Consider the following 27,401-nt stretch of genomic DNA (forward strand, 5'->3'; position numbering starts at 1 on the left):
GAGTTCAAGCTTTCGGAAATTTTCTCTTCGGATGGGTGTCCAAAGAGAAAATTTGGGGGCATTGTGGGGGTGGTCAACAAATTTGACCCTACAATCAAGACAATTAAAGAGAAGTAATGCAGCAATAAATGCAACAATTAATATAGCTGTAAATGTGACGATAAATGCGACATTCAGTATGGTAATCATGGCCGCCAATAAGTGACGGTTATTGCAGGAGTGAATATGGTCTTAATGGTGGTGTGTCGCCCAAGTCACTGCGACTTGCTATGCAAGTTTACTTGCAGGCCACGCCGAAATGCATCTATAAATAGGCGACTCGACATCGAGGTAAATCATCAAATTCCAATTATCTCTACTCCACAACTAAGAAACGTACTGACTTAGGCATCGGAGGGTTTTCTGCAGGTAGCCCCTTCTCCTCAAGCCGACGGTCAAACTCGAGGTCAACGCTCGAGGGAAGCTTCTCGATTGTTCCCAGGTCAGCTTCCGCTCCAGTCCGCATTAATTGTTAGGTCAAACTCCTCTACAGAATTTTTCACCTCCAACACATAGCGACTAAACAATAATAAAGGTGGCCGGGTTACTGCATTTATTCTCAAAAGTCACAAACCAAATATTCTCTTCATAAAATGAAAACTAACAATCTTGAACAAAATCTCATTCAGAAAAGAATGATTAATTTAATTGAACGGGATCAAATGCAGAAGCCAATGATGTAAAAAGACATGGCATTCCCCCAAAGCAATCAATGTCTACTTGATCTTCTTCTTCACCTCAACTAGCTGGTTGTTGTGTCCACACTTCTTCCTATAGTTGACAACACCGCAATGAAGGAGTGCATAACACTTGCGGCAGATCATCTTCTCTTGGTTATACTTTCTAGTTAATGCCATGAGAGAAGGCTCGATAATACCACCACGAAGCCTCAGAACCAAATGCAGAGTTGATTCTTTCTGAATGTTGTAATTAGCAGGAGTATGACCATCCTCGAGTTGCTTTCTGATGAAAATGAGCATCTGCTGGTCCGGGGAGATACTTTCCTTCTCTTGGATCTTGGCCTTGACGCGCGTTGTCGATAATGTCGCTAGATTCAACCTCGAGGGTGATGGTCTTCTCGGTTACCGTTTTCACAAAGATTTGAATTTTCTCAAGCTCTGTCTCTCTCTTGCTCTCTGTCTCCGTGTAGGGCTAAAAGGGATGCAAATAGTATTCATCCTATGTAAAACGGCATATAAAAACATTCGTCGACTTATCCTTGACGTTTTCATTGCAAAATCAGCCTTCAAGAAATTGAGAATACCATAATTTCATAGCTCCAAAGTGTTTCAAAAAAAAAAAAAGTGTTTCAATCAACATGAGAGTATTTAAGTCATTTTACCTTACCAAAAGGTTAGTTTTCAACTATTTCTTAAATGTGGGTCAAAACTCAAAAGTCATTTTCAAGGCTGAAAATTGGTCATTTATCAAAATTTCTCCATTTAATTGTGGGAGGGAATTCCCACTTCTTAATTGTAAGGGCCTTTGGACGCAATCTTTCGAGGATGATGCTGCTGGCGTGGCATTCCCCAAGTACGTGCATGGCCCATGCCACAGTGGGCATGGGATTGAAAGCACTGCCCAAACCATATAGAATTGTTCCTCTCAGTCCATAGTGACCGCAAGCACGTGATGACGTGAAAAAGATGTCAATCAGTTCTCTTTCCAACATGCATGCCATATGCCCATATCAACAATCCAAGATTGGATTCGCCGCTGCATGGTTACGTGCCCTAAGCCCTAGAGGGCTATATAACCAAAAACATGCCACAATATTATTACAGTCTTTGAAGAGATGCGATTTTAACTCACCATGGCACTGATGGCAGAATGCGCAGTTATAATTTTCCAACGGCACCCTCTTCTTCTTTAGAGCTTCCTTCGTAGGAACAATTTCTCAACATAATCTCCACACAAAGCTTCTAACCTTAGGCTGAATTAGCTTGCCATATAATCTTCCACAACGCCTTCAACTCAACATGACCAGTAGAGGTAGAAGCCTGCACAGGCATGGAGGCAACTTTCCTAGCAACATGATACCCACTCTTGACTGTATAGAACCCATGCCTATCAATTGGTCTTAGCGAACTGAGAGGAATTTTACAAATAATTTTCACCTCCTCAGACTGATGAAAACAACTCTTCTAACCAGACTGGAGGCCCAACTCAGTCTGGGTGTCCAAAATTTTTTGGGTGGTCAAATTACATCCAAATTGGGGGTCAAAAATCATGGCTTCTGGTCTTATTGGGTTTCATATTTGGGATCCAGGACGATTAGCCCGACTAATCATTCTATCTGTAGTGGGTCTATGTACTATGTTTATGTTTTATAGTATTATAAGTTGGTTAGGAATAAGTGAGCACTGGTTGTCTAATGAGTGGTGCTACCACGTCTTAAACTTGCCGTAGAGTTGGTAAAGGAAGGTATGTATTTGTGCAATTCTGACTTGAGTTGAATGAAATTGATGACGAGAAATTCTTAGGTGGGGGTTTCCCCACCACGTGGCTTTAGGGCCAACTAATCAGAAGAAAGAAAATTTTCTCTCTTTTCCGAAACTGCCCATACTCCCTAAAGTGTAATACCCAAAACACCCCCCTATTGGGCAGTGATTGGTCTGCCCCATCACGTGGCCGTGCGGTTGCCCCACACAAGACATCCTCATTGACGACTTTGGTTCAAAAAAAAAAAAAAACGCATATCTTTTTTCATACACCCAACATCAAATTTTAAGAGTACGTTAAAGTACCAAAAGAGACATTTATATCCAAACTAAAGAAACTTTGGTTTCTAGGTTAGGCAAACAAAACGACTAATGGTACAAGAGCAATTCATGTGTAATGAAATTTGCCAAAAAAGAAAAAGAAAAAGAGTACAAGAGCAATTAATGGTACAATTCCAGGAAGGAGTTGTCGCATTGGGTATCAATGAATTCAAGCATCTACAAGAACAACACAACAATGAATCTATTAATATAAGGACAAACCTTCTCATCCATTCATACTCATTTTGAGCACGTAAGAGTAAAAACAAAAACAATAAATCTAATGAACGAACGCAACTAAGTGAGGACTCTGTTGCTGCTAGGTACAGACTGAGGATCTCATGTAGTGAACAAACTGAAGAAACTCTTATTAGTTAGACCATACATGAACTAGACCGACCATATTGCTAGTATAGATCTCGTTGCGCTCTTCATCATAGAAGAGAGCAATATTATCTTCCAATGTCATGCAATGTGCAATGATTCTCAATTAATTCAGTATGCATGGGATTGAGCCTTCCTATCAATTACTTCAATTAATCCTCTGTTCATAAGTCATATATATAGTCTGTTTGTTCTTATCAAGTTTTTTTTTAATTATTTTTTTTATTTTTTCTATCAAGTTAAGATGGTATATATAAAAAAAAGGGATGTGTATTTAGTGAATAGGTATGGTGTATTGTGAATGGGGATAATTTAGGAAGTATGAGATTGTCACTACTACAAAAATTGCATCACACAACGGTGGAAATCTGTTGTGTGATTTGGGACATGTCTGTCGTCTATCTCGGTGTTGTGTGATGAGCACACTCCAACAACGGTGAATCACCGTTGTGTGTATATCATAGACACAACGCTTCAGTTATAACCGTTGCACCGATTCTGCCAATGTCAATGCCAGAAATTGGACTCAGCGCATTCAATTGTTGTTTCGATAGTGGTTAGACAACAGAAGTAAGTATGGACCGTTGTTGGTTAACTTCTCACACAACAGAAAAATGACACTCAGACAACGAAAGTAATACCATACTGTTATTGGTTAACTTCTCATACAACAGAAAAATATAGGAACCGTTGTGTGATTTAACATTGGACAACTGATACCTAGTTATTCTGTTGTGTGAGTATTAATGAGACGACAAAATTTTATAGATACCGTTGTGTGATTAAAATTGATTTGTTGTGTGATTAATGATATATACGTATCATACAACGTAATGTAATTGACTGTTGTTTGATTACTTTCAGTTCTTTACCTGAAATATTTGCTAAAAAATAATGCACAATACAAGATTTAGGCATTGGAACACTCTATTCAACCATCTAATGTACCAAAAGAGCTAGCATATGTCAACTACCAAAAAAGCTAGCATGTCAATCACCTATACATTCATGTATCCAGAAGGCATTCTAGCTAGCTAGCTTGATGGCTGTTGCATTCTAGCTAATTACATTAATAGATAGCAAAAGTTGATACAATCAAATAGTCGCGATCGAGAGAAACTTTGCCACTAACGTTCTCCCATACTTGCATAGTGTAGTGCCAAGGCAGCAGCACCTAGTGTGTCGGGTGGAGCATCCAACAGCTTGTCCTCCAATTCCAACTTCTTTTTCAGAATGATCTCTTTGAGCTTACTTGACTTGAGCTTCTCCAACCTTTACACTTCAATTTCAACCTGCAGAAAGAAAGTTAATACTATTAATTAGCTCATATAGAATAGAGAACTCTAATTTTTGTATCTCTAATGAGAGAAGATTAACTAGATTGTCGAGCATCATCTCGATTGTCCAATTATATGTTTATCTCAATTTTGTGCGACAAATGAAAAACCAATTCAGACTCCCAGGGACTCTTTTTTAATAACAGCCAAGCATATAAAGATAATCAGTACTGTGCAGAACAAAAATCAAAAGTATACTGAATGGATGCTTCACTCTTGTTTTCAGATTCATTCCTTTCCTTTCTTTCCTTAAGTGGGAACTTTTCCAGTTTGCTTGTCCCTTTTCTGCTGTACTGAAAGACAATGGTTTTCAAAGACTAGCAATAGACAATTTGATTTTTCATCTAATAATGTAGGAAAAAACCTCCACATCTAGACTACAAATTGGTTGGCTATAAGGGCAATGCAATGAAACTACCATCAATTTTCAGAAAGTACAGTGCAAATTTAATTTGCGGCTTATAGCCTACATCATAGGCTTCATAGCTATAATCACTCACATAATAGAGGTATCAGGCATTGATGGCAATGGTATGTTGTCACTCCTCCTGCAGCAACTGCATTGTAGGGTTTTATAAAACTCCAAAAGATCCACTTGAATCATTTTCCGTGAGTCTCCAATTAACGGCTGAAATAAGTAAGAAATTAAGAATTGAAAGGAGGTTTTTAGAGTTCCAGAACTAAGTTACAAAATACAGAAGTGACAAGCATGCTAGATCAAGACACAATATCATTGATAAAAGAAATGCCAATGCTAATCAATTCAATTTTGTGAACATGATATAAACACAAACCTGCCAAAAGATACCTATATATTCTAATTTTCATTATAACAAGTTGCTTATATACTAGTGAGAGATGCCATCAGAATGCTTACCGATTGAAGGTTTTCAACATTTCTATAGCAAACAATTTCATGAAAAGGTGTACCTTCATGAAATCCCTGTCGGGAAGGATTTAAAAAGAAAATGGAAATATCTTAATCCCGGTCATGGTTGAAATACAAATATTGAAAAGAAACTTGGTTTCCGTATATGGTAGCCCCAAACTTTGGTCTAGCCTCAACTTCCAAAAGTCAGTTCATATAAAGACAGAGCGCAAACTTTTCCCATGATGACTAAAGATAGACATATAATGAATAAGAAACCCTGTACTGACTCAAGAGTATAGGGAATGCTTGAACTAAACCCTTTCTTTTAAAACTTTCTTCTAATGCAGATAAGACTTTAAGTAGTAAGTTTCAAAAAAGACAAGTTTTGTTACAATAATTACCTAACCATGCAATGTATTAGTATAGAAGCTTTTTCATTTATTGATTGTGATTCACCAATCTTTAAGCGACTCCGAGATGTATGTCTTCTGTCACATGAACAAAGCAGCATCGTCACTAAAAACAGAAGTTCCAACTCTCAAACATATTTGTCATATAAGTTTTAGTGGAAAAGAAAAGGGCAAAGAGCGAGAGAGAGAGAGAGAGAGAGAGAGAGAGAGAGAGGTGAAATTAAATAATACCTGGATATCTCCTTCAACTCCAATTTACAACTTCCTTCGTCAAATTTTAATATTGACTATAGCTCCTTTAACTTGTCATGAATCTATTTCAAGCACATGAATGATATTCATCAACCGATCCCATACAAATTTAGTATCAACAAATATCATAGTTTAAAGTATATAAGAGCAACAATTAGATGAGAAACATGAAATTTACGAGGTAACAATTTTATAACTACTCAGCCACTACAAGGCATTCAGAGTAGTAGACACATAGGCCACCCATATAAACTTTCTTCTACAAGAGTTAGGCACAAAGTATATGTTGGGTTAAAATAAAAGACAAAAGGATAACATGTGCATCAGATTCCAAATTATCTTCTGTGAATCTATCCATATTCAACTTTTCAAATGGTAATTACATATTCTGTGACAGAATTTTAATTCCTTCAAATACTTTCACAAAAAGTAGTCTTCTTTTCTCCCAGAGGCAAACTTGTCAAGCTACTACTGTTCTTGTTTACCCATTTTACTCAAAGAATCCAAGTATCTCCTAGGTTATGAAACAGGAGGGACCCAGTTCCAAAATATTTTCTCTACCGATGTAAATACCATCCACAAGCTCCCAGGTAACTACAAAACTCTATCAAAAGCTCTTAAGAAAAAGAATCCCATGTAATTTTCTTAGAGACCCATGTATTTGGAGAATTCAACAAGTATGTAATGACCTGACCCTCATGAAATTCTCTCACTGAAGTAATTAACCCATATGCTAAAGAAAATCTTATACAATGCTAGTACTCATGCTCAACTAACAGGGACTACAGAAAGCAAAGAAAAAGAATACAATAAAAATCGAACAAACAACATGAAAAAGAAAAACCCTGAGGCTACTTTATAGTCTGCACGAAAATGCCACTGATTTTACTGCCAATCAAGCAATCAGATACTTTTCCTTCTGCAATTATCATACAACCAGATATATAATCAGCTGTGTCTCTCCACAAAAGAGTTACACCCAACTCATAAGATCAAGCAATTCTCATGAAATCTATATACAGAAATAAAATCAACAAACACAATACCTCAGGAGAATGGCTTTGCATATGCTTCTTGAGATACGCAGGTTTCTTAAAACTAGCACCACATTCTTCACATGTATTAGACTTCTCCACCACAACTTTCCCACCAGCCTTTGCCATTTCCATCTCATCCTACAAACCAAAACACAAAGAACCCAAATTTAAACCACAATCAACAGACCCAAAACTAGAAACAACCCAATTTCAAAATCTGTTCCAAACCCAGAACCCTATCTTCCTCATAATTGAAAACCCAATCCTAAAAATCACAACTTTAATTGTAAAAACCAAACCTTGATGGGAGTGTAGAGAACGGTGACGAAGGAGATGGTGGCGGTGAGGAGAAGCTGAGAGGATAAGATGCCGTAGACCTTGCGTATGAAACCCTAACGGAGCTGGTTCTCGCCTTTACTGAGGTCGGGGTGCAAGACCTCGTCGGACTAGATGTCGACCTCATTGAGCTTGCCGGTGGTGCTCACCTCTATGCAGTGCATCGTGTTCATGGCTTCTCTATCTTTTTCTCTCGTTGATGTCATCCCACCAACAAGATCGATTTCAATCAAAGATGAAGAGCGAGCCCTAATTGGTGAATTAGGGTTTCAAAAATAAGAGTAAATCGGAGGTCAAGCAACACAGTGACAAAGTAGAGTAAATCGGAGTCGGGATAGAGAGACTTGGGGGAGGAGTTGGTGAAGAGGAGAACAGTGACGAAGAGAATTTGGGTCGAGATGTCGAGTAAACCTTAAAAATTCCTCAATGTCACTCCCAGACAGAGGAGAGAGAAAGTGGATCTAGGGCACTCTTATCTCCTCCATCACTGAAGAGGATTTTGATTTCAGGGGATAAAGAATAGAAGCAAGGAGATCGAGAGACTGAGATAGTGAGAGGGGTTTCATGGAGGGGGAGAGAGAGACAGAGGGGTTTCACGACTGAAAGAGCTCAAGAGGTGGGTTTCATGGAGAGGGGGGCAGAGAAAGGGATTTCACGACTGAAAGAGCTCGAGAGAGTTTAGGTTTCATTTTGTTTCATTTTTCTTTCGGACACGATGTGGCTGGGGCTGGGCAGGAGGCTAGGTACAATTAAACTTCAATAAATTCTAAAGTTGCTCACACAACAGAAGCCTAACAAACTGTTGTAAGAGTGCACTATATAAAATCAAAATGTCAAAACATGGAGGGAAATATGCTGCAGACCGCACTTTGGCTCAAAATGTTTCCGCCTATGTTCCCACTTCACACAACAGAAAAGTATAACTTCTGTTGTCTGATTTCTACAGCTTCCATTAGGTTTACCTTGTGGAAGACATTCAAGTAAGCTTCCTCAAAATTTGGCATCCAACTTTCAATCACACAACGGAAATCTCAAGTACTGTTGTACCAAGTAGCCCAAATTTCAGATTTCAAGAGGCAACCAAGACTCGAGAGTGGAGGAAAATCTGCCGCTAAATTTTTAAGACTCAGACAACGGATAATACTTAATTATGTTGTGCAATGTAGGTCTGAGAAAAAAGTTATCATTTTGTTGACATTCACACAACAGAACATCACTAATACCGTTGTGCAATAGAGTTTACTCAAACACACAACAGACGATTCTTGTTCTGTTGTGTGATTAGCTTTTTGTAGTAGTGTGTGTTTCTAGTACATGTTGGAAATTTGGTTGATGGATGTTACTTGAGTCACCATATTTTGATTCTCCTACAAAATCACACGAATACAACATATATTAGTAACAAATAATAATCATAATATTATTGTCATAATAGATAAAATAACAAGGATTATAGAACTTATCTCTTCAATTTATAGGCTTCCGAAGGACATATTACTCGAAAAGAGTTTTAGGTTGAGGCGTGTGAACACTGCCCTTAAGAGTAGATTTCACCCCTCGGAGACAATGTCTTAGTGTAGCAGGTTTGTGGCGCCCTACCCTCCAGGGTACAACAACCTCGATCCTTGTAGGTGTACACTCACAATACTCGGATCGTATCGAGCAGCTTGAAACTTTCTTTTAATGGAATAGATAAATTAAAGGAAATACATGAATTCTTTGAGCTTGGAAAGGTAATAAAGGAGATTGAATTTCTGCTGTGTGTTTTTATCTAGAAAGCTAGGGATTATATATATGGCAGGAATGATCAATGCGATGACAATTTAACAATAGCAATTAAGCTATGTAACTTATGTAACCGAAAGGAATATTATGACATTGATTAGGAAGAATCAAAACGTCAAAATAGGAATGACATTTAAAATCTGTAACTTATGTAACAGAAAGACAATATATATCTTGACATTGATGAATAAACCAAAACGGAAGAAAGCAAATAAAGAACCACTATAATTGCAGACTTTGAACAAATGAATGATATATGAGTAAACTGATGAAATCTTTGTGTCAATCACAATCAAAGAGAGTTAATGACTATTGTCATTTGCAATTAAATGTCCAATGGAGGTTTCAAATATAGCTGGTATTTTGAAATATTCTAACTAAATTCCAACAATCCCCCACTATTTCAAAATACCAAAATTTCAAGGAAAGTGAAAGATAAGGAATACCAAAAGAAAGTGAGAATCAATGCATCAGAACTGGTGTCTTTTGGACTATGAACCAGCCATAGGACAAATTAGTCGTGACCCATGAAACCTTGGTGAAAATAAAATTTTCTATGAATCAAAATTTCTAATTGTGAATCAGACAACTAACCATCCACATTAACTCTTGGATCAAGCTGTTCGAAGCGGGGTGGCGCGAATAGGCCATGCGCCCTACCTGGATATTCATGAATGCTCTAGAGAGTATGCCTTGCTCTCATAGGAAGCAGCCCCACTTCCACATCCATGTAGGTGAATCCATCAAGTGTGTACTGCAAACAAACACACCACCCAAATTTTTGGGCTATAAAACTCATTAAGAACATTTGTTCAACCTTACACATTACAGTTCAAGCACTATTTATTTACACCATAGGGAGGGACAATCAATAGTTTTATTTGATAGTGCAACACTGACCAACAAGTGACTTGTTCTTACCCATATGAACCTACTTCATGGGATCTCCAATCACATAGGTTGGGTTACCATCACTCTTGATCTTTGTCTATAGGCATAAGCCATATCCCCCTTGATGTATTAACCACTAGTTTTGGCCTTTAGCCTAGTGGTTTTGTCAGAGTATTGGCCAAAATCAACTCTGACGTACACAGCTTATTGAATAATCTCAACAATAAGTGATCTTTATTGGATTTTTAGTTATCCAATCTCATTTAAATATAAGAGCCGATTTTTCTTATTTTTCCTTGACCCCCGCATTTTTGAGTCTGCCTGAATTAGCCTCAGGCTCATAAATATAGGTAAGATAATATCAAGCCATATATATATATACACAATGAATCTTCACCGATCAAGGACTTAGAGAATTTAATAGGCAAAATTATGTATCCGATTTCGTGACTTTGGATACTTTAGCCACCCCCACATTTGTAGCCATCAAGTGTCTCTTAATTCTTGATCAAAATTAAATTTGTTCATAGAGATACATTGAATGTCTATTTTCTCAAAGCATAAACCGAAGGCAGCAATCAATGAGATAGTTTTTCAAGGCGTCAGCATAAGGGACAATATCGCGGCTTCAATTAATAAAAACCGCATATATTTATTTGTTTTGAAGCAACATTGACCGAAAGGCAACGAAAATTCGAAAGGCAACCCAAAACCTTAAGGCAGCATATGGAGCTAATCATCTTAGCAAATATGGCTAGGGAACCATGTTTAGAGAATTGTTGTCTTTGCATTATATCCGGAAACACCAATAATATAGAATTAAGAAACTATTTTCTCGGTATCCAAATTCCCAAGGCAACCATGTTCATTACCATTAAAGTATGAGGCAACCGTTATATCTAATCCATAGGATAGGGTCTGATTCATCATTCAAGATGTAAATGAGGCAATCCTTATTACTTGTAACCAAACTTTAAGGCAATATTTTTTCCTTTTTCGAGGACATCAAATGTAGGGACATTAATATTCCGAGGCAGCAAATTGTCATAGGCAACCATCAATGTAAAATTGACAAAATAATTTCTCAATGCATTATTCATGATAACACATTTATTTTTCAGGCAACCGAGGCATCATCTTAATCAAGAGGCAACGGAAATATTGAGAGGCAACAACTTTATTATTTCCGAAGAAACAATAATCCGAAGGCAACATTTCAAATTTTTTTTTTCTTCCTTGAAGAAAAAATACTTTGAAGGGACGTATTCCGAAGGCAAAAACAAATGAACAACTTTTCGAGTTATAACGGTAAAAATATATTTTAGTGCATATAAAATAATTATGGTTCAAATCATATAACAGAGAATTAAAAACGCTTGCTAAACCATAATATTAATAGCAATTAATGATGCACAATAAATGGTACGAAAATAGTAAAACGATATTATATATAGCTATTGATATAGAAAAGTAAATGTGCAAAACGGTTAGTTTTTAAGTTACATAATGCATTGAACAATGAAGTGAATGCAAATTAAACTAAAATTAATAGTTGTACACAACTTAAATTATCATTACACCATGCATTACTAACCCAAAAATGCACATTATAAGATCAACATTCAAATGCAAACTGAAAACCCATTAGCAATTAAAATATATACACTTTACCATCGTAACATATATTAAAAGACGATAAATTATAATAAAACCATGTATATAACTGTAACCGTGCAAAATAAATAGTATTCATAGACAAAATCTTATTGGAGCAAAACAATAATGTACGACTGCATGTAAAACGGTTTTGTTTTTCAAGGGACAACAAAGGCACCAAATGAAAGGAATGAATGCAATAGATTAATAAGAGTCCGAGCATATTGAGATCTTATTTGAAAAGCAAAGTAGACATTTAATAATCATAAGCCAATAAAAAAATTGAAGTTTAATGCACGATTAAGATGCAATGAACATCTTGCAATATGTGTGAAGCTAACTGCCATAATAATCATTCCAAACCAAAAGAACAAACTCTCTCCTAGATATAACTTAGGATATAGCGTTGACTCCATCCTCAAGACAACCCATAATATGTTCTTTTCAAATTTTAGCGCGGAAAATTAATATGTTTAATGAGAAAGAGTTATACTCACAACAACTAAATGAATATTAGACTTGTCTTTATGTCCAAGCTTTATTTCCAGAAGGGAAACATCCACCAACGATTTCGATGTCTACTCTTAAGATTGTTGGAAATTTGGTTGATGGATGTTACTTGAGTCACCATATTTTGATTCTCCCACAAAATCACACGAATACAACATATATTAGTAACAAATAATAATCATAATATTATTGTCATAATAGATAAAATAATAAGGATTATAGAACTTATCTCTTCAATTTATAGGCTTCCGAAGGACATATTACTCGAAAAGAGTTTTAGGTTGAGGCGTGTGAACACTGCCCTTAAGAGTAGATTTTGCCCATTGGAGACAATGTCTCGGTGTAGCAGGTTTGTGGCGCCCTACCCTCCAGGGTACAACAACCTCGATCCTTGTAGGTGTACATTCACAATACTCGGATCGTTTCGAACAGCTTGAAACTTTCTTTTAATGGAATAGATAAATTAAAGGAAATACATGAATACTTTGAGCTCGGAAAGGTAATAAAGGAGATTGAATTTCTGTTGTGTGTTTTTATCTAGAAAGCTATGGATTATATATACGGCAGGAATGATCAATGCGATGACAATTTAACAATAGCAATTAAGCTATGTAACTTATGTAACCGAAAGGAATATTATGACATTGATTAGGAAGAATCAAAACGTCAAAATAGGAATGACATTTAAAATCTGTAACTTATGTAACAGAAAGACAATATATATCTTGACATTGATGAGTAAACCAAAACAGAAGAAAGCAAATAAAGAACCACCATAATTGCAGACTTTGAACAAATGAATGATATATGAGTAAACTGATGAAATCTTTGTGTCAATCACAATCAAAGAGAGTTAATGACTATTGTCATTTGCAATTAAATGTCCAATGGAGGTTTCAAATATAGCTGGTATTTTGAAATATTCTAACTAAATTCCAACAGTACAATGTTAAATTAAAAAGGTTAATATGTGGTGTATTAAGTAGAAAGATGTGTATCCAGCATTTAGCAATGAGTGAATAAAATTTTTCTATATATATACAGATCCTATCCAGAGCGGACCTCCACTTTGAAATTAACGTGTGAAGTTTGAGTTTTTGGTCACTTCTCGGTCGCATATCCACATCTCGACCGTTCAGTTTTTAGGTACTAGTGTATAGATCATCTCTGTAAATTTTCAGCCAAATTGATGATCGTTAAGGTATCTAACTCGCTTAAATCAATGGACGGACTGAATCTGTTAACCTGAACCGTACTAGCTTTAAGGCAGTTATCAATGCCTTAACGATCAATTTTTTTTTTAACGATTATCATTTTGGTTGAAAATTTGTATAGATGATCTATACACTAATACCTAAAAACTGAACGGTCGAGATGTGGATATGTGACAGAAAAGTGACCCAAAACTCAAACTTCACACATTAATTTTAAAGCGGAGCTCCGCTCTAGATAGGATCTCTGTGTGTGTGTATTAAAATAGCTGTAGAACACGTCACATCCAGAATTCTAACACGCCAATGACTCAATCATTCTCTAACACGCTTTCTAGTGACCCACAAAGTCATACCAGTTTCTTGCTCAAGAATCTTCTCAGTTCTATAAAAGGAAGCCCTAGCCTCTTCATTAGTCACCACCATATTCATTTCTGTTGTCTTGTTGTTGTAGTCATGGGTAGAGTCAGGAGTTTGTCACTTGTAAGCCACCTGAAGAAAGCAGTGAAGAAAGTGAGACTCATTTTGCTTGGCCTTAAACTACAGAGGTGGCGCATAGCTTCAGTTCTTGGATGCGCTGCAACTAAAAGCCGGTGTTTGAGCTTCAATGAAAGATTGGGTTTGGAGGGCTGCATAGAAGTTGATACATCTGATTATCAGAATAGCTCCCACTTGAGAAGAATTCATAGCACAATTAGTCGTTCTTCTTCGATTGATTATGAGGATGTTGATCAAAGGGCTGATGCTTTCATTGCTAATTTTCGACGGCAGCTCAGATTAGAGAGACAGGTTTCTCTGGAGCTACGCTACTGCCGGAGTGAGAGCATTTAGAGACAACAAGGGAGTTCATTGTTTTGTTTAGCTTTATTTTCAAAGAAATAAGGATGTACAAATTTGATTCATTTATTGCTACTACTACTTTTTCTTTTGGCAAAGATTGCTACTACTACAGTTGTTGAAGTAATATATTGTTATTAGTTGGATAGAATTCTTTTACTTGTGTAGCCTGTCAGTGCTCATTTCAATGACCTATATGGAAAGATAATAGAAAGAGACAGAGAGTTTGTGGAAAACCTCACACAGAGAGGATCAATTGTATTGCTTATTTATATTACATCATATACAGGTAATAAGGTAAGTATTAAACACAGAGATTTACAGAGGCCTAAACTTAGGCATCAACTAGACTTGGCCTCCAAGGCTGGAATCATTTAGAGGACTCTGACAAGACACAACTGTTCATCATACCCCCGCAAGCTGATGGGGCAAGCACGCAGAGGAAGCTTGGAGAGCAAGAACAAGAAAAGAGCAACAGACAACCCTTTGGTAAGGAAATCAGCAATCTGGTCTCGCGTACATCGGTAACCAACTTGAAGCTCATTCCAAATAATTTTCTCACGCACATAGTGATAATCATCCTCAACATGACGAATGCGAACGTGAAAGCCTGGATTAGAGGCTAAAGCAATTGCACCAATGTTATCACACCACAATTTGGGTTTTGGGACAAGAGAGAGGAAGACGTAAGTCAGGAAACAAGGACCGAAGCTAAGAAATGTAAGCAGCAGTATATGCCAATTCCATGTATTCAGCCTCAGTACTAGAGTACGTTGCTTCTTAGAACTCCAAGCAATCAAGTTAGGACCCAAATAAATACAAAAGCCACCCGTAGAGATACGATCATCGTTCCCCAGCATAATCGGCATCACAATACAAGCTTATTTGCAAGGAGCCAGCGGATAAAATAAACCATGAGAAAACATGACGGTTGGATATTGTTATTACTTATAGACATTTATTGGAAGGAAAATTTGATAGAAAGTATTCCATAAATATTGAATGGACTGATTTTGGAGGGAAAATAATAGTCATTTCTGTGGTAAAATCTGAGCAAAATGTCTTGCCTGCCCCTGCACTGAACAGAGGATTAGCGGCGATTAGACGGAGTTGGAAAAAATTGAGACCTCACTCATGATAAAAACCCTACTACCTAAAGGGCGGCTACTCATCCTGAAAACTGATTTCTCAGCCAATCTACTTCTCCCCATCTTTACAATAACAGCCGGATCCATGAATTATGGGTGCATAAGGCATAGCCATTTCTTATGTTAATTGTTAATTACAACAAAAGCTTGATTCAGAACCATTATCCGTGCTTTAGACTATCCTCATCATTCATCATAACGTTATCTATTCTACTAGCAAACTCCATGTCATCATCATCACCATCACTAGTAATGTCAACTTCATCATCACTGTCTACGTCGGAACTCACGTACAAAGTATGACAAGAGTTCCAATCAGGAGGGAAGGTCTTCTGCAGGGCTTCGGTAAGCTCACCACCTGTTCTTTCAATTTTGCGTAAGCACCTCGACCAGTGAACTGCAGTTCCCATATCTACAGTCAATCCAGATTCTATCATCTCCTTGCAGATAGACAGAAGACCAGAATAAATGTAAGCTTCAGCAACAGTAGCCCTTGACAACAGTGACGTCATCAAGCAATGGTACACAGCTTTGTCTGGCTTCAATCCAGCCAACTTCATATCTTTGAAGCATCTCAAAGCCTTCTCCGGTAGAGAAGCACGCGCCCAACCATGTATCAATGTGGTATAAGTTTTAACATTTGGCTTCACTCCAAAAGTTTTCATTTCTTCAATTGTTTTTGCAGCTCTCTGAAAGACAATTCACTTAAACATGGAATGGCAGAACTAAATCGATAAATTGAAACTAAAAGGTTATCTGTGTCTAATTTTGGTGCTATAGGACCCCAACTGAAATCAGAAATATGATATGCAATAAATCGAATCACTTGGCCTGACAGGGTTCTAAAACACATATGGGAATGTGAATCATCTTACTTTGCTTTTTAATGATGCAAGACAGCCCAAAATTCATTTTGTAGAATATAATAATTCAAAAAATAAAATAAAAACACAAAGCAAAAGATATGACGGAGCCACATTTGGAAGCTTAAGTTATGACAATGAAGGAATGAGAAAAAAAAAACCTTGGGTATTCCATACCAAGGGTTGCTGGAAGCAGGGGAAAGGGGTTAGAATTAAAAAATGAAACAGGAAAAAACAAAAGTGTTACACTACCGGAAACCATTCCACATCAAACAGTACAATAGGAATATACAAGAATTTACTAAAGTGGATTACCTGCATGTCTCCGGCCTTGCAACAAGCATTTATGAAAGACGTGTAGGAGTGGATATCAGGTTGAACCCCTTCCCGTTTCATTTGCTGCATCAAGTCAGCAGCCTCCCAAACATCACCTCTTCGAGCCCATCTGCACCAAGGGGAAAAAATTAAGTCAGCAGACACTGTACAGGTCAAAAAGGCAGAAAATAGAATCAAATAAAAGGAATAGATTATACTGGACAAGGTCATATAAATTTGCATGAACATCTACAAGCCAACTTTTAAAATAACAGCAGGTTAAAGACAGATGACAGTGTGATTGTTTGAAGTATATCAGAGGACATCAAGATTTTTAACAAACCATACCCATCAACTAATATGTTGTACACGAAGGTGTTCCTTGGAATTTTTTGAGCACTCATTTCCTTGGTGACAGCTAAAGCACTCTGCATTTTGCCTGCTTTGCAACATGCCTTCAGCAATGCCTCATATGTGAAAACATCAATCTCTAGGCCATCATTCCTCAATTTGGAAAAATACTCAAAAGCTTTCCCAGTATCACCTAAAGATGCATAACCATTCATGATAGTTGTGTATGTGTGTTCATTTGGACTAATTCCTGCAAGTGTCATCTCATCCAATATTTCAACAGCCTTCTCCATCTGTAAAACAAAAGAAATGATGTGTAGGGTTAACACTGGAGTGAAGAGGCATTCTGAACAAAATGATATAAAATACCAGGGTAAAGAACACAGATGATTAATCAAGGGAGTGCTTCCAGACAATAAAAGTAACAGCAGAGTCCCGAATGGAACAGGAAATCTCGTGTCCAATTATCTTATGTCATACATTTTACGACAGTTTTGAGATAAACGACAGAATCATGCATTACTCAGGAAAAATTATCCATTTGGTAGATGTGCTAATTCTACCCCCATGCCCTTATTAAGAGGGATCTCTTTTAAATAGATGAAAACCATAAGGTACTACATGTCAAACCAACTCTATGAAATCCAATGATCTGAACCTGTTGATTTGTTGCATCCACATTGAAGGATCAATCCATAAAAAATATTTAACCAAATCAGAGACCATAACTCATGTAACTATAAAACAACAATAGAAAGATTCCCCAAAAGGAAACCCTGAAATGATATCATGATAATCAAATGGTCACCCGATGTTTTTCAATAGTTATCTAGATTTAAGAGGTTTAGATAACTGAACCACAATCTAGAGTGTCCAAAACAATGCGATTCCTTTTAGTTCTCATCAAAAGGAATCTCTCTTAAGAAGGGCCCTCATCATGTTAAAAATTATATAGGTCAAGAATATTACCTGCCGCTTCTCCACAAGACCAAGAACTAGAGCATTGAAAGTATGGACAGTTGGAATGCATCCACTCATCCGCATCATGTCAAAAATCTCTAGGGCTCTTCTCATATCTCCAGCTCTTGCAAAACCATGTATTATCGGCATAAACGTACGCGATGTAGGTCTATGCCTCTCCCTCTGCATTTCTTTGACGGTGCGAACAGCGCGATTCATGTTACCCATTCCACAAAATGCTGTTATAATGTTATTATACAGGACTACATCGGGCTTCAAACCATCCCTCATCAAATCTTCTATAACTGCAAATGCATTAGCCCAGTCTTTTAACTTCAAGAATCCATTGATCAACATGGAGTACGTCTTCATGTTATGTTTTATGCTAGCTGTTTCCATCATTTTGCTGACTTCCAATGCCTTAGAAACTTTGCCAACCTGAAAGTAGCAGGATTAAAAAATAAATATATAATTAAATCAGAATCTATACTCTCGCAAGAATCAAGGCATAGGAAGTATGCAACTGGAGGGAAATAAACTTGGGTCATTTTGGTAATTAAGAATAATGTGTTAGCTTCTCTTCAGAGTGAGAATGTTTTAACCACTGTTTCAAGTTTGACTGCCTGAGAGGATCAGCAGGTAAATTGATAGAAGATTTTCAAGTTTGATTGATTATTGATGTCATAAAAAGAAAGACGCAATACTAGAAGGTATTCTGACCCTACACTACCAAAAGTTTTTTTTTTTTGGTTGGCAAAGTGGTGTATTAAGTAAACAGAAACCCTTAATAATAGCTGAAAAGTCCTGCATCTGTGGAAACAATCAATCATCACTTTTATGTGAAAAGAATAAACACTGCAATACCTTGATGTAAAGATTGATCAGACATCCATAACTGATGACAGAAGGTGTAAAGCCGCATTCCTATTGACATCAGAAAGTGTTAGTGTCTATAATAAAAGAGACGAGTCATTATGTACATTGAACAAATATGTATTTTGTGTAATATATGGTACTTATCTCTTCTAGAAATATATAGCAAGTTAAGATATTTGATTACCGTAAAAGATAACTTTTGAAGTGTGAAATGAAAGAGTTAAAATTTGATGGTCAATCAAAGGGGCAAATATGAAGGATAGGCTACTTCCCTGTATCCTACCATGCATCAGGACTAGTTTCTAGGGAGAGTTATTATTTAGCTGGCAACTACATGTTCATTTAATGCTAATTACTGTTCTATAAGATGAGAGCGTAGACCTTTTTTCATAACTAACCGGTAGTTTTACATGAAATGCTTTTGCATTTCTATAACCAAGATTTAAAAAGAAAAATGTCCAGTTAACATCTACCAATATTTCTATAAAAAAAATCATCACTTATTAATCACTTCAACATTGGACAATGGACTAACGGCACAGGCACACACAAACGCCTATCCGCATACGCATGAGAACTATTTCACCTAATATTGTACCTTCAGTCGCTCAAACACAATCAAACATTTATCTTCATTGCCAACCATTGTGTAACCATCCATCATGGTGTGATATATGTCGATAGGAGCATCTATACCTGCTTCTTCCATTTCTCGTACCAATGCCTCAGCTCGATCCATATTACATGATTGACTGTAGTTTAACAAAATATATTGAAAAAAGAGAAATCAACTTGACATAAATGCAAGAAGTCCTCAACATCGAACTTGGAGCAATACTGCTAGATAGCAGACGATAAGGTAACTTGACTTAAGACAATTTCAACGAAGACTTCCTAACTTCCTCATCTTTGAACTTAGGGAAACTGGGGTTGTAATACTAAGAATTTGTCTATGCATAATGACCAGCAATTATACAATTATAAGAATATGGATGACTGAACTTTGGAACACTCACCAATGAGCATAAACAATATTCCCATAAATGATTGCATTTAAAGTTGTATGTCTCTCTTTGGCCTCCTTAAACCAGTGATCTGCAGCTCTTTGAAATGACATAAATGATATTAGAGCATGATACACTTCAAATAAAGTTCAGAACAGAATTACTAGAGAATGTAATCAGTCAGCGTATATTAATGAAATGAAAGCCTAAATTGCTGAAGTAGTATGTAGGAAAGAAGCAAGGTAAGGCAAGTGGAAAAGACACTATCCTTCGATCAATGTCGACATAGTGGTTCTTCTTTTCTATTTTTTTCTTTAATTAACTGTAAGTAGTTACAGCCTTTTCCTTGATTTTCTTTTTTATACATAAAAATCCTCAAATCCCCCAAACCTACTTTAAAGATCTGGGCTTAAAATCATCAGGAGGCAGAAAACCTTGCAAATAGCTCGGTAGATACCATGAGGAGATATTTCAACTCCAGACAATAATATCGGAACAAACCTTGTATCATGACCATTCCTACAAATTCCTCATTGGTTTAGTACTCCAACGTTTAACAACCAGAAAGAGCCAGTGCACTAAAATAGTACACATTCTTTTCCATTCATAGAAGAGGGTTAGAAAAAATGAAAACTTTTCTATGAATTATATATCTTACTTGCAGAATCCCTAATTTCAGGAAAAGAAAAGAACAGAAAAAAAGAAAGAAAGATATAGGACATGTATGGGAAGGGATTTAAATCGCCGCAGGTATGGCTTCTTGGTCGCTAACCTATGGGGAATTGACATCCCTAGTCATGCTCAACTCAGAAAACCACTTATGTCAACAAGCTTAATGGAAGTTAGGATTTGGACCAATCAAACACCTGATTAAATGGTTACGGGGTTAAGTGGCACATGTTAAATGTTAACAACTATAATGAGACAATGGGCAAAAGTTCAGGAAGCGTCACTCAAATTGATCGACCTGAATTACTACTTTATTGACATAATGCAGACTAGTAATGTACATGGTTACTTACTCGGCATTGCCAACTTTTGCAAATCCCCCAACAATAATACTGTAAGTCACCAAACTCATTTCAATGCCCTCATCCTTCATTTTTCTAACACAAGATAATGCTTCTTCCATGTCTCTGCCAACTGCATAAGCGTGAATCAGGCTGCAAGCAGGATAGAAGCTTTAATATTGGAAAGAGTGTGGTATAAAGTCTACCTATTAATATTATATCTTTGGATGTTGGACATATTACAATTCACAACTTTAAGATATTTGAACATCTACTGATCCGGTAACTTACTTAAACATTTTGAATTCAAATAACTTACAGGTTCCAGAACCCAAGTGCTTGACTTTACTTGGATAAGAATCACTGTAACATGATTTCCAAATTTTAAGGCTATGCAACATGAAGTTAGTCCACACAATTCCCACCCTCCCATGTATTGAACCCATAGAAAGAAAGAAAGTTCATTGCAACTTAAAAAGGCCAGATGCTTAAAAATCTCCTTACGTAAACAGGCTGAAATATATCTTACTCTTTAGTAAACAGATGTGAGAAATGAAACATTGATACTATTCCAGTTTGTCTCAAAATAGTCTAGTACACCTCAATAGAGCCTTTAATTCAGGAGAAATGATCTGAATTAAATAACAAAAGAAAACCGATTACACTTTACTGAACTCAAATTGAAAAATCTCTAATTCACATCAAAAGTGGGATGCCAATCACATCACTCCATATAGACAGTACCTAGAGTCTGGCAAAGTATCTCTAGCATCACTAACTACCAACTGTAATAGACAATATCTTATCTGGGGTATTACCTTGTGTATACATGTGAAGTCGGCTCTATTCCTCTTGCTCTCATGCTCTCAAATGTTTCACGAGCACGATGCATGTCCCCTCGCCTAGCATAATACTTGACCATCAGACCATACTCTCCTCTAGAAGGCTGAAATAAACAAGAACAATAAACACAGAATTAAACTTTTGTATTACTTTTTGACCACATTATTAGCTATTCATCATCATCACGCCAATGCAAGAGCAGTGTTCTTATTATTAACATGTGCATTTGAACTCATTGTTCGAAATCACTACCACATACTTAAAAGGAAAATGTAATACCGCATGAACTAATAGCACAGAGAATATACGGCATAACAACGAATCCGAAATGCATATGAACTGCAAGCATGTATGTTAATGAGACCTTGTTAATCCTCTCAAAAGTCTGAACCACAGCCTGCCAGTTCTCCGGCTCCGTCTCCATAACCTTGCGCAAGGCATTGCGAGAGCTCTGCCTCTCCTTGTGCCACTTAGACCGAGCTCGGTACTCAACACCGTCGCCGGAGTCTTGCTCAATCCACCGCGTCCTCTGCTCAGCTTTGTCCTTCAATCTGCCCCCATCGTCCAACTTAACAGTCAGAACCCTCCCGTGAAACTCCACGCCGTCAAACTCCACCGCCTTCATGGCAGACTTGGTCGCATTGGGGCCGCCGTATATAACGAATCCGAAACCAGCATTTCTCTCAGTGCTGTCGTGGCCCTTGATCAGAATCACATTCGTTATCGGTCCGAATTGCCGGAAAAACTCGGAGACCTCGTTTTTCTTGAGCCAGTTGGGCAAATTCCCCACGAAAATCTTACCCTCTTGCCGGAACTCGACTTTGGGTAGCTGCGATTTCTTTATGGGTTCATTGTACTTGACTGCTTCTTCTTCGTCGTCGTCTTCTATGTCTGGTGGCGGTGGAGGAGGAGAGAGCTTGCTGGTGAGCCAGAGCTTGTTGGTGAGAGAAGAGGTGTTAGAATCGGTGGTGGTAATAATCGGTGGAGTGGGGACATGGGTGGGATTAGTGAGGTTCTTGAAGGGGTTAGAGGGGATTTTGGAGATGGGTTTGGTGGGCTGAGGAGGAGGAGGAGTGGTGATGGTTTTGGGGCGACGAAGTGGGTTAGATGAGGAGAGAGGGGAGGAGGAGGCTTGGGAATTTGGGGGTTTGAGAGAAAAGGTGGTGGTGGTAGTAGTGGGTTTGGGATTGGGATAGTAATAGCGTGGGGTGGACACTGAAAACTCCATTATCTGCTTCTGCTGCTTTACGAGCTCCCAGTTATCGGTACCGACTTCATATTTTAGTACAGTGTTCACTCTTTCCCTTTGGACTTTTGGAGGCAAGTGTACATGTATAATTATTTATTTTATTTTATTTTTTAAGCAAGAAACTATTAGGAAACATGCTGGACTACAAGTGGGACGGACGCTGCATGATTTCTCCTGATAATAGACGGTATCAACAACATTGCGGCGATTCAAGCGTTGAAACTTTTGATTCAACAGAAGCATCCCTCAATCATCTTTCTTTCTGAAACCAAAGTGGACGATTGAGATTACATGAATAACTTGCGGCTGCAGTTAGGACTTTTGAATTGTGATGTTGTTTTTAACGTTGGACTCTCTAGTGGAACCGCTATCTTTTGGGCTGATAGGTTGGATGTTCGTTTTCGTTTAAAGTCGACTCACCACATTGACGTGGAGATTAGGGCTACGCATGGGAGTGGGATTGCCTATCCCCTTACTCTATGATCACCCTATTACTACAGATTGACATTTGACGTGGTCCCTGATTTGTTCCTTGTGCGTAGAATCCTTGTTGCCATGGGTGGTGATTTAGGATACGAATGAGTTTAATGAGGGGTTGTGCGACGAGAAAGGCAGATGCAACCAATCCAGAATGCACTATCTTAGTTTGATCTCTTCAATTTAGAGTTTGTGGGTTCCCTATATACTTGAATTCAAAAAGAGAAGTAAGTTGGACCGTGTTATGGCTACTGCTACTTGGACTGACATATTTGCAACGGCGCTGATTGTCCATCTACCACCCATACATGAGGATCATATCCCTTTTTTGCTAGGTGTGCATTGATTCAATCCTCATTGTCAAGGCCAACGTGTGCACAGGTTTAGGTTAAAAAGCTTTTGGACACAACACACTACTTGTCAGGCTGCAGTGATGCAGGGTTAGTATACTCATGTGGTATGGTTACGAATGTTTCAATTAACTAAGAAAATTCTGCATACCAAGTTCTCCTTGAACTATTGGCAGAGATTTTCTTTTGGGAATAGAGGATGGGAAATTGAGTTGTCTCGGGAAAAGTTGCATGTTTTGATTGACTTACCTGTGACAGATCGAAGAACATCAACATGAAAACATCCTACTAAACTTCAAGTTGGATGGACTTTTGGAGGAGAAGAATGCGTACTTGAAGCAACATTTTAAATTTACATGGTTGTCGAAGGGTGATTGAAATACAAAGTTTTTTCACCGTAAGGCTTCTAACTGTAGAGCCAAGAATAGATTACAGAGATTTTTTTTTATCATAATGGGGTATGGCAGGATTCGATGGAGGGTATGGAAAGTGTTGCACTTCATTACTCTTGTGAAATTTTAATTAAAACTCACAAGTGCACGAATCGTTGTTAGTATAGTGTACAAGTACAAAGTCGTTCCAACTGAGAATTGATAATCAATTTAAATCTTAACTCAATTATTCCAAACACAAAATCACATAAACAATCAAGCTAAAGAAGATATGATTTTTGAATAAAGAAATAATGTGAATATTAAATAAAGAAACAAACAACAAAATATAAGTTTAAAAAGCAGAGATGATACAACTTAGGGTATCAGAATGAACCACTAATAATTCTATTTATGTTTCAATGCAATTAACAGATTCTTTTGTTTCTTTTTATGACAATTCCCGTATCTAGCTCTAGGTACGGCACTTAGAACATAGGTTTCCTTAAGTGTATGATTCTCTCCAGATACGGCAAAGATCGTATATCCTAGCATGCAGTCTATCCAAGTACGGCATAAGTTTAACACATAAAACTCATTACATTCTAGAAAACAAGGGAATCATGCAAACTGTTACTTCAGGTACGACAATAATGTAATTCACAACTCTTAATCACAAGAAGCTAATTTGAATTATATTGTTGGTACGCCTTAAATTCATCTTCTAATTACTAGATGCAAAGCCCTAAGGTGATCAATCAAAGAACTTTAACATAAAGCATCAATTCAATTAGTGACTAAGAATTCATCATAAAGAAACTATAAATCCATCAATAAATCATCAAAGTACATAAACAATCATGATAGAGCATCATCCTAACCCTAGAAAAAGGTTTAGCAAAAAATAACTAAATAAAACAGGAAAAATTTAAAACAATGGAAGGGAAAAGAAATTCCCTGGATGAATTGTCTCTGCTCCTTAGGTATCTTCAATGTACTCCTGAAACGTCCTCCTCATGTGAAATTCGTGCTCCCTTATAAAGGGAAGATTCCTACTCATCTTTGGCTTCAAGTTTCCTTGTAGGACTTGGGAGACTCCTTTCTTGATTTGAAATGGGAAAAGTTTGAAATATCTCTAGTAAAAGTAGGAATAAGTTTATCATTGAATTGTCATCTAAATTAACATCCTTGAAATATTGGGATTGATAATCTTGTGCCACGGAACTTGAGTTCTCCACAAACGTTTGTAAAATCCCGAGCAGATTTCCTGTTCTGACCTATCTGCACTCAAATGGACATAACTTTCTCTAAAAGTATCGAAATTAAAATCTGTAAAATTATATAGAAAGTAGACATCTTTAGCTTTGCGATGATATAAGGCTCATTGTCTGATTCGATCTAAGAATTTCCCAGTAATTCGGAGAAGTTGGATGTTCTGCAGTGGCAGATTCTGGATCTTGGGATTGCAAATCGCATTTCAATCCTGGTTAGCTCATTTTAGCTTCTTTTCTTCTTTTTGCGAAACAAACCTCAAAAACACTATAAGATGTAAATGAATCATAAATAAAGAGAACTAAACATAAAAACCAAGATTAAGAGGCATATAAATATAGGATAATATGAGCACATCAATTACTTCTCAAAGAAGTTGACCATAATCATATGCATGTTGTCGTTGACCTACTTCAGACCACAGTTACTGTAAGAATGATCGAATGAGGAATCTAGTGCATCCTACTCGTCAGTTGAAATCTAGGCCCAAGTTTTCCAGATATATCCCATAAAGGCTTCTAGCCCTGATAAGATACCTCCTTGTTTTTTTCATAAGTATTGGGATGCATGCTGTGAGAGGAGATGTACGTTGTCGAAGCAACTCGTATTTTTGTTGAGTTGAAGAGAAACATCCAAATACGTACGTGTCTTATTTTTTTCAAGGATTAAATTCAGTTTACTCCCTCAAACATAGGGTCAAAAATCAGTTTGGTTCCCCTTTTTTTTTTTAATCACGATGGTCTTTGTACTTCTAATTTCCATCACTCCCAAATTTCAAATTTGATTCCGAACATGACGTCACAAGCTGACTTGGCACCGACAGCAAGGCCCACTTTTCAAATTTTGAACCCTCAATAAGGACAAACTGTCCAAACTAACCTTCATTTTGATTTTGCTTTAATACACACCGTCACACCTTCATTTGATCTTCCACTACATTCTTCCTCTTCCTCTGGTAATGGGGTTACGCTCGTTCCAACAATCAAAACAGATTTACTATCTATTCCAGCAATCACCATAGCTAAAAGATTGATGCTTGTTACTACTCAAAGCTAAAACTGACCAGCCAGAGCAAGATTATGATAAGCACCAGCAGCAACTCACACAAATTTGAGCCCCTTTTTCTGGTTTCAATTTCATCGGAACCGGAAAGAGCTCGTCGGATTCCTAACCAGTTTCGAGACGCCTAAACATGCCTTTCCCCCATGAAATCATCCACATTGTATTTTTTGTCGATTTTGGACCATGTCGTTCTTCCCTTCAAACTAGGTTCCTCATTTTATGAAGTTGCTGAATTAATCAAATTAAACAAGAAACCATAAGCTTTTCTCCACTACTACAAAAATTGAATCAGACGACGGCTAAAAACCGTCGTCTGATATGGAGGCAAACCGTCGTATATCGAGGCGCCGTCTGATGAAGGTCGATTGTAGAGAACCGTCGTGTGAAGGGCTCGGCAGCATGGCAGCAGCATGTCGACAGCATCCCAGCAGCCTGTCGACAGCATTAGCTGTTGCGTGACTATTCTTCAGACGATGAGCGACTTTAGAAACTGTTGTGTGATTGCAACTCAGATGTCGTTTTATTTTATACTCGTTGTGTGACTTTCATTCAGACGACAGTTTTTCAAAATATCCATCATTTATTTTAAATTCAGACGACAGTTTTTATTTTTGGGTCGTTGTGAATATTGTGCACATACGACAGTTTTTTTGTGGTTATTGTTGTCCTAATAGAATGATTCAATGCATTGTATTTGCTGAAACTGAAATAAAAATGATCAAATTAACAGTAGCTGATCAATATATAGAAGAAATTGTTATATATAATCCACATCATGCACCAAAATAGATTGTGCAAAGGCAACCTTTCATCCACAAAAGGAGTACATATAATACTACTTTCCTAGCAATATACATCCACAAATTTACTTAAGGAGTCTAGCTTTGCAAGCTTTATTGCTCTCATGGCCTCATTGGAGTCTAGCTTTGCAA

The 27,401-nt window shown here is 37.3% G+C and overlaps 2 protein-coding genes and 1 pseudogene across 3 annotated transcripts; 1 reads left to right on the top strand and 2 right to left on the bottom strand.

The window, feature by feature from the left end:
* Window positions 1-695: 695 nt before the first annotated feature.
* On the bottom strand, window positions 696-7,592 carry LOC112164280 (annotated as a pseudogene).
* Window positions 7,593-13,937: 6,345 nt separating this feature from the next.
* On the top strand, window positions 13,938-14,312 carry LOC112164290. Its single transcript, XM_024300512.1, has one exon. The coding sequence runs from the start codon at window positions 13,938-13,940 to the stop codon at window positions 14,310-14,312; it is 375 nt and encodes a 124-aa protein (XP_024156280.1).
* A 1,177-nt stretch (window positions 14,313-15,489) lies between these two features.
* Window positions 15,490-22,999, bottom strand: LOC112204010 (pentatricopeptide repeat-containing protein At5g04810, chloroplastic). Of its 2 annotated transcripts, none has more exons than XM_024344900.2 (10): window positions 22,053-22,999; window positions 21,664-21,791; window positions 20,858-20,998; window positions 19,848-19,934; window positions 19,430-19,583; window positions 18,820-18,879; window positions 17,965-18,393; window positions 16,993-17,288; window positions 16,645-16,774; window positions 15,490-16,155 (listed from the first exon to the last, which is right to left on the bottom strand). In XM_024344900.2, the coding sequence occupies exons 1-10, from the start codon at window positions 22,914-22,916 to the stop codon at window positions 15,628-15,630; spliced, it is 2,817 nt and encodes a 938-aa protein (XP_024200668.1). In that variant the 5' UTR covers window positions 22,917-22,999; the 3' UTR covers window positions 15,490-15,627. The 2 variants fall into 2 exon arrangements, with proteins under 2 accessions (XP_024200668.1, XP_040372808.1); XM_040516874.1 differs by having other exon boundaries at window positions 16,054-16,170.
* Window positions 23,000-27,401: the final 4,402 nt, after the last annotated feature.

Source organism: Rosa chinensis, chromosome 1, assembly GCF_002994745.2.
Source record: "Rosa chinensis cultivar Old Blush chromosome 1, RchiOBHm-V2, whole genome shotgun sequence".
NCBI classification, from domain to species: Eukaryota; Viridiplantae; Streptophyta; class Magnoliopsida; order Rosales; family Rosaceae; genus Rosa; species Rosa chinensis.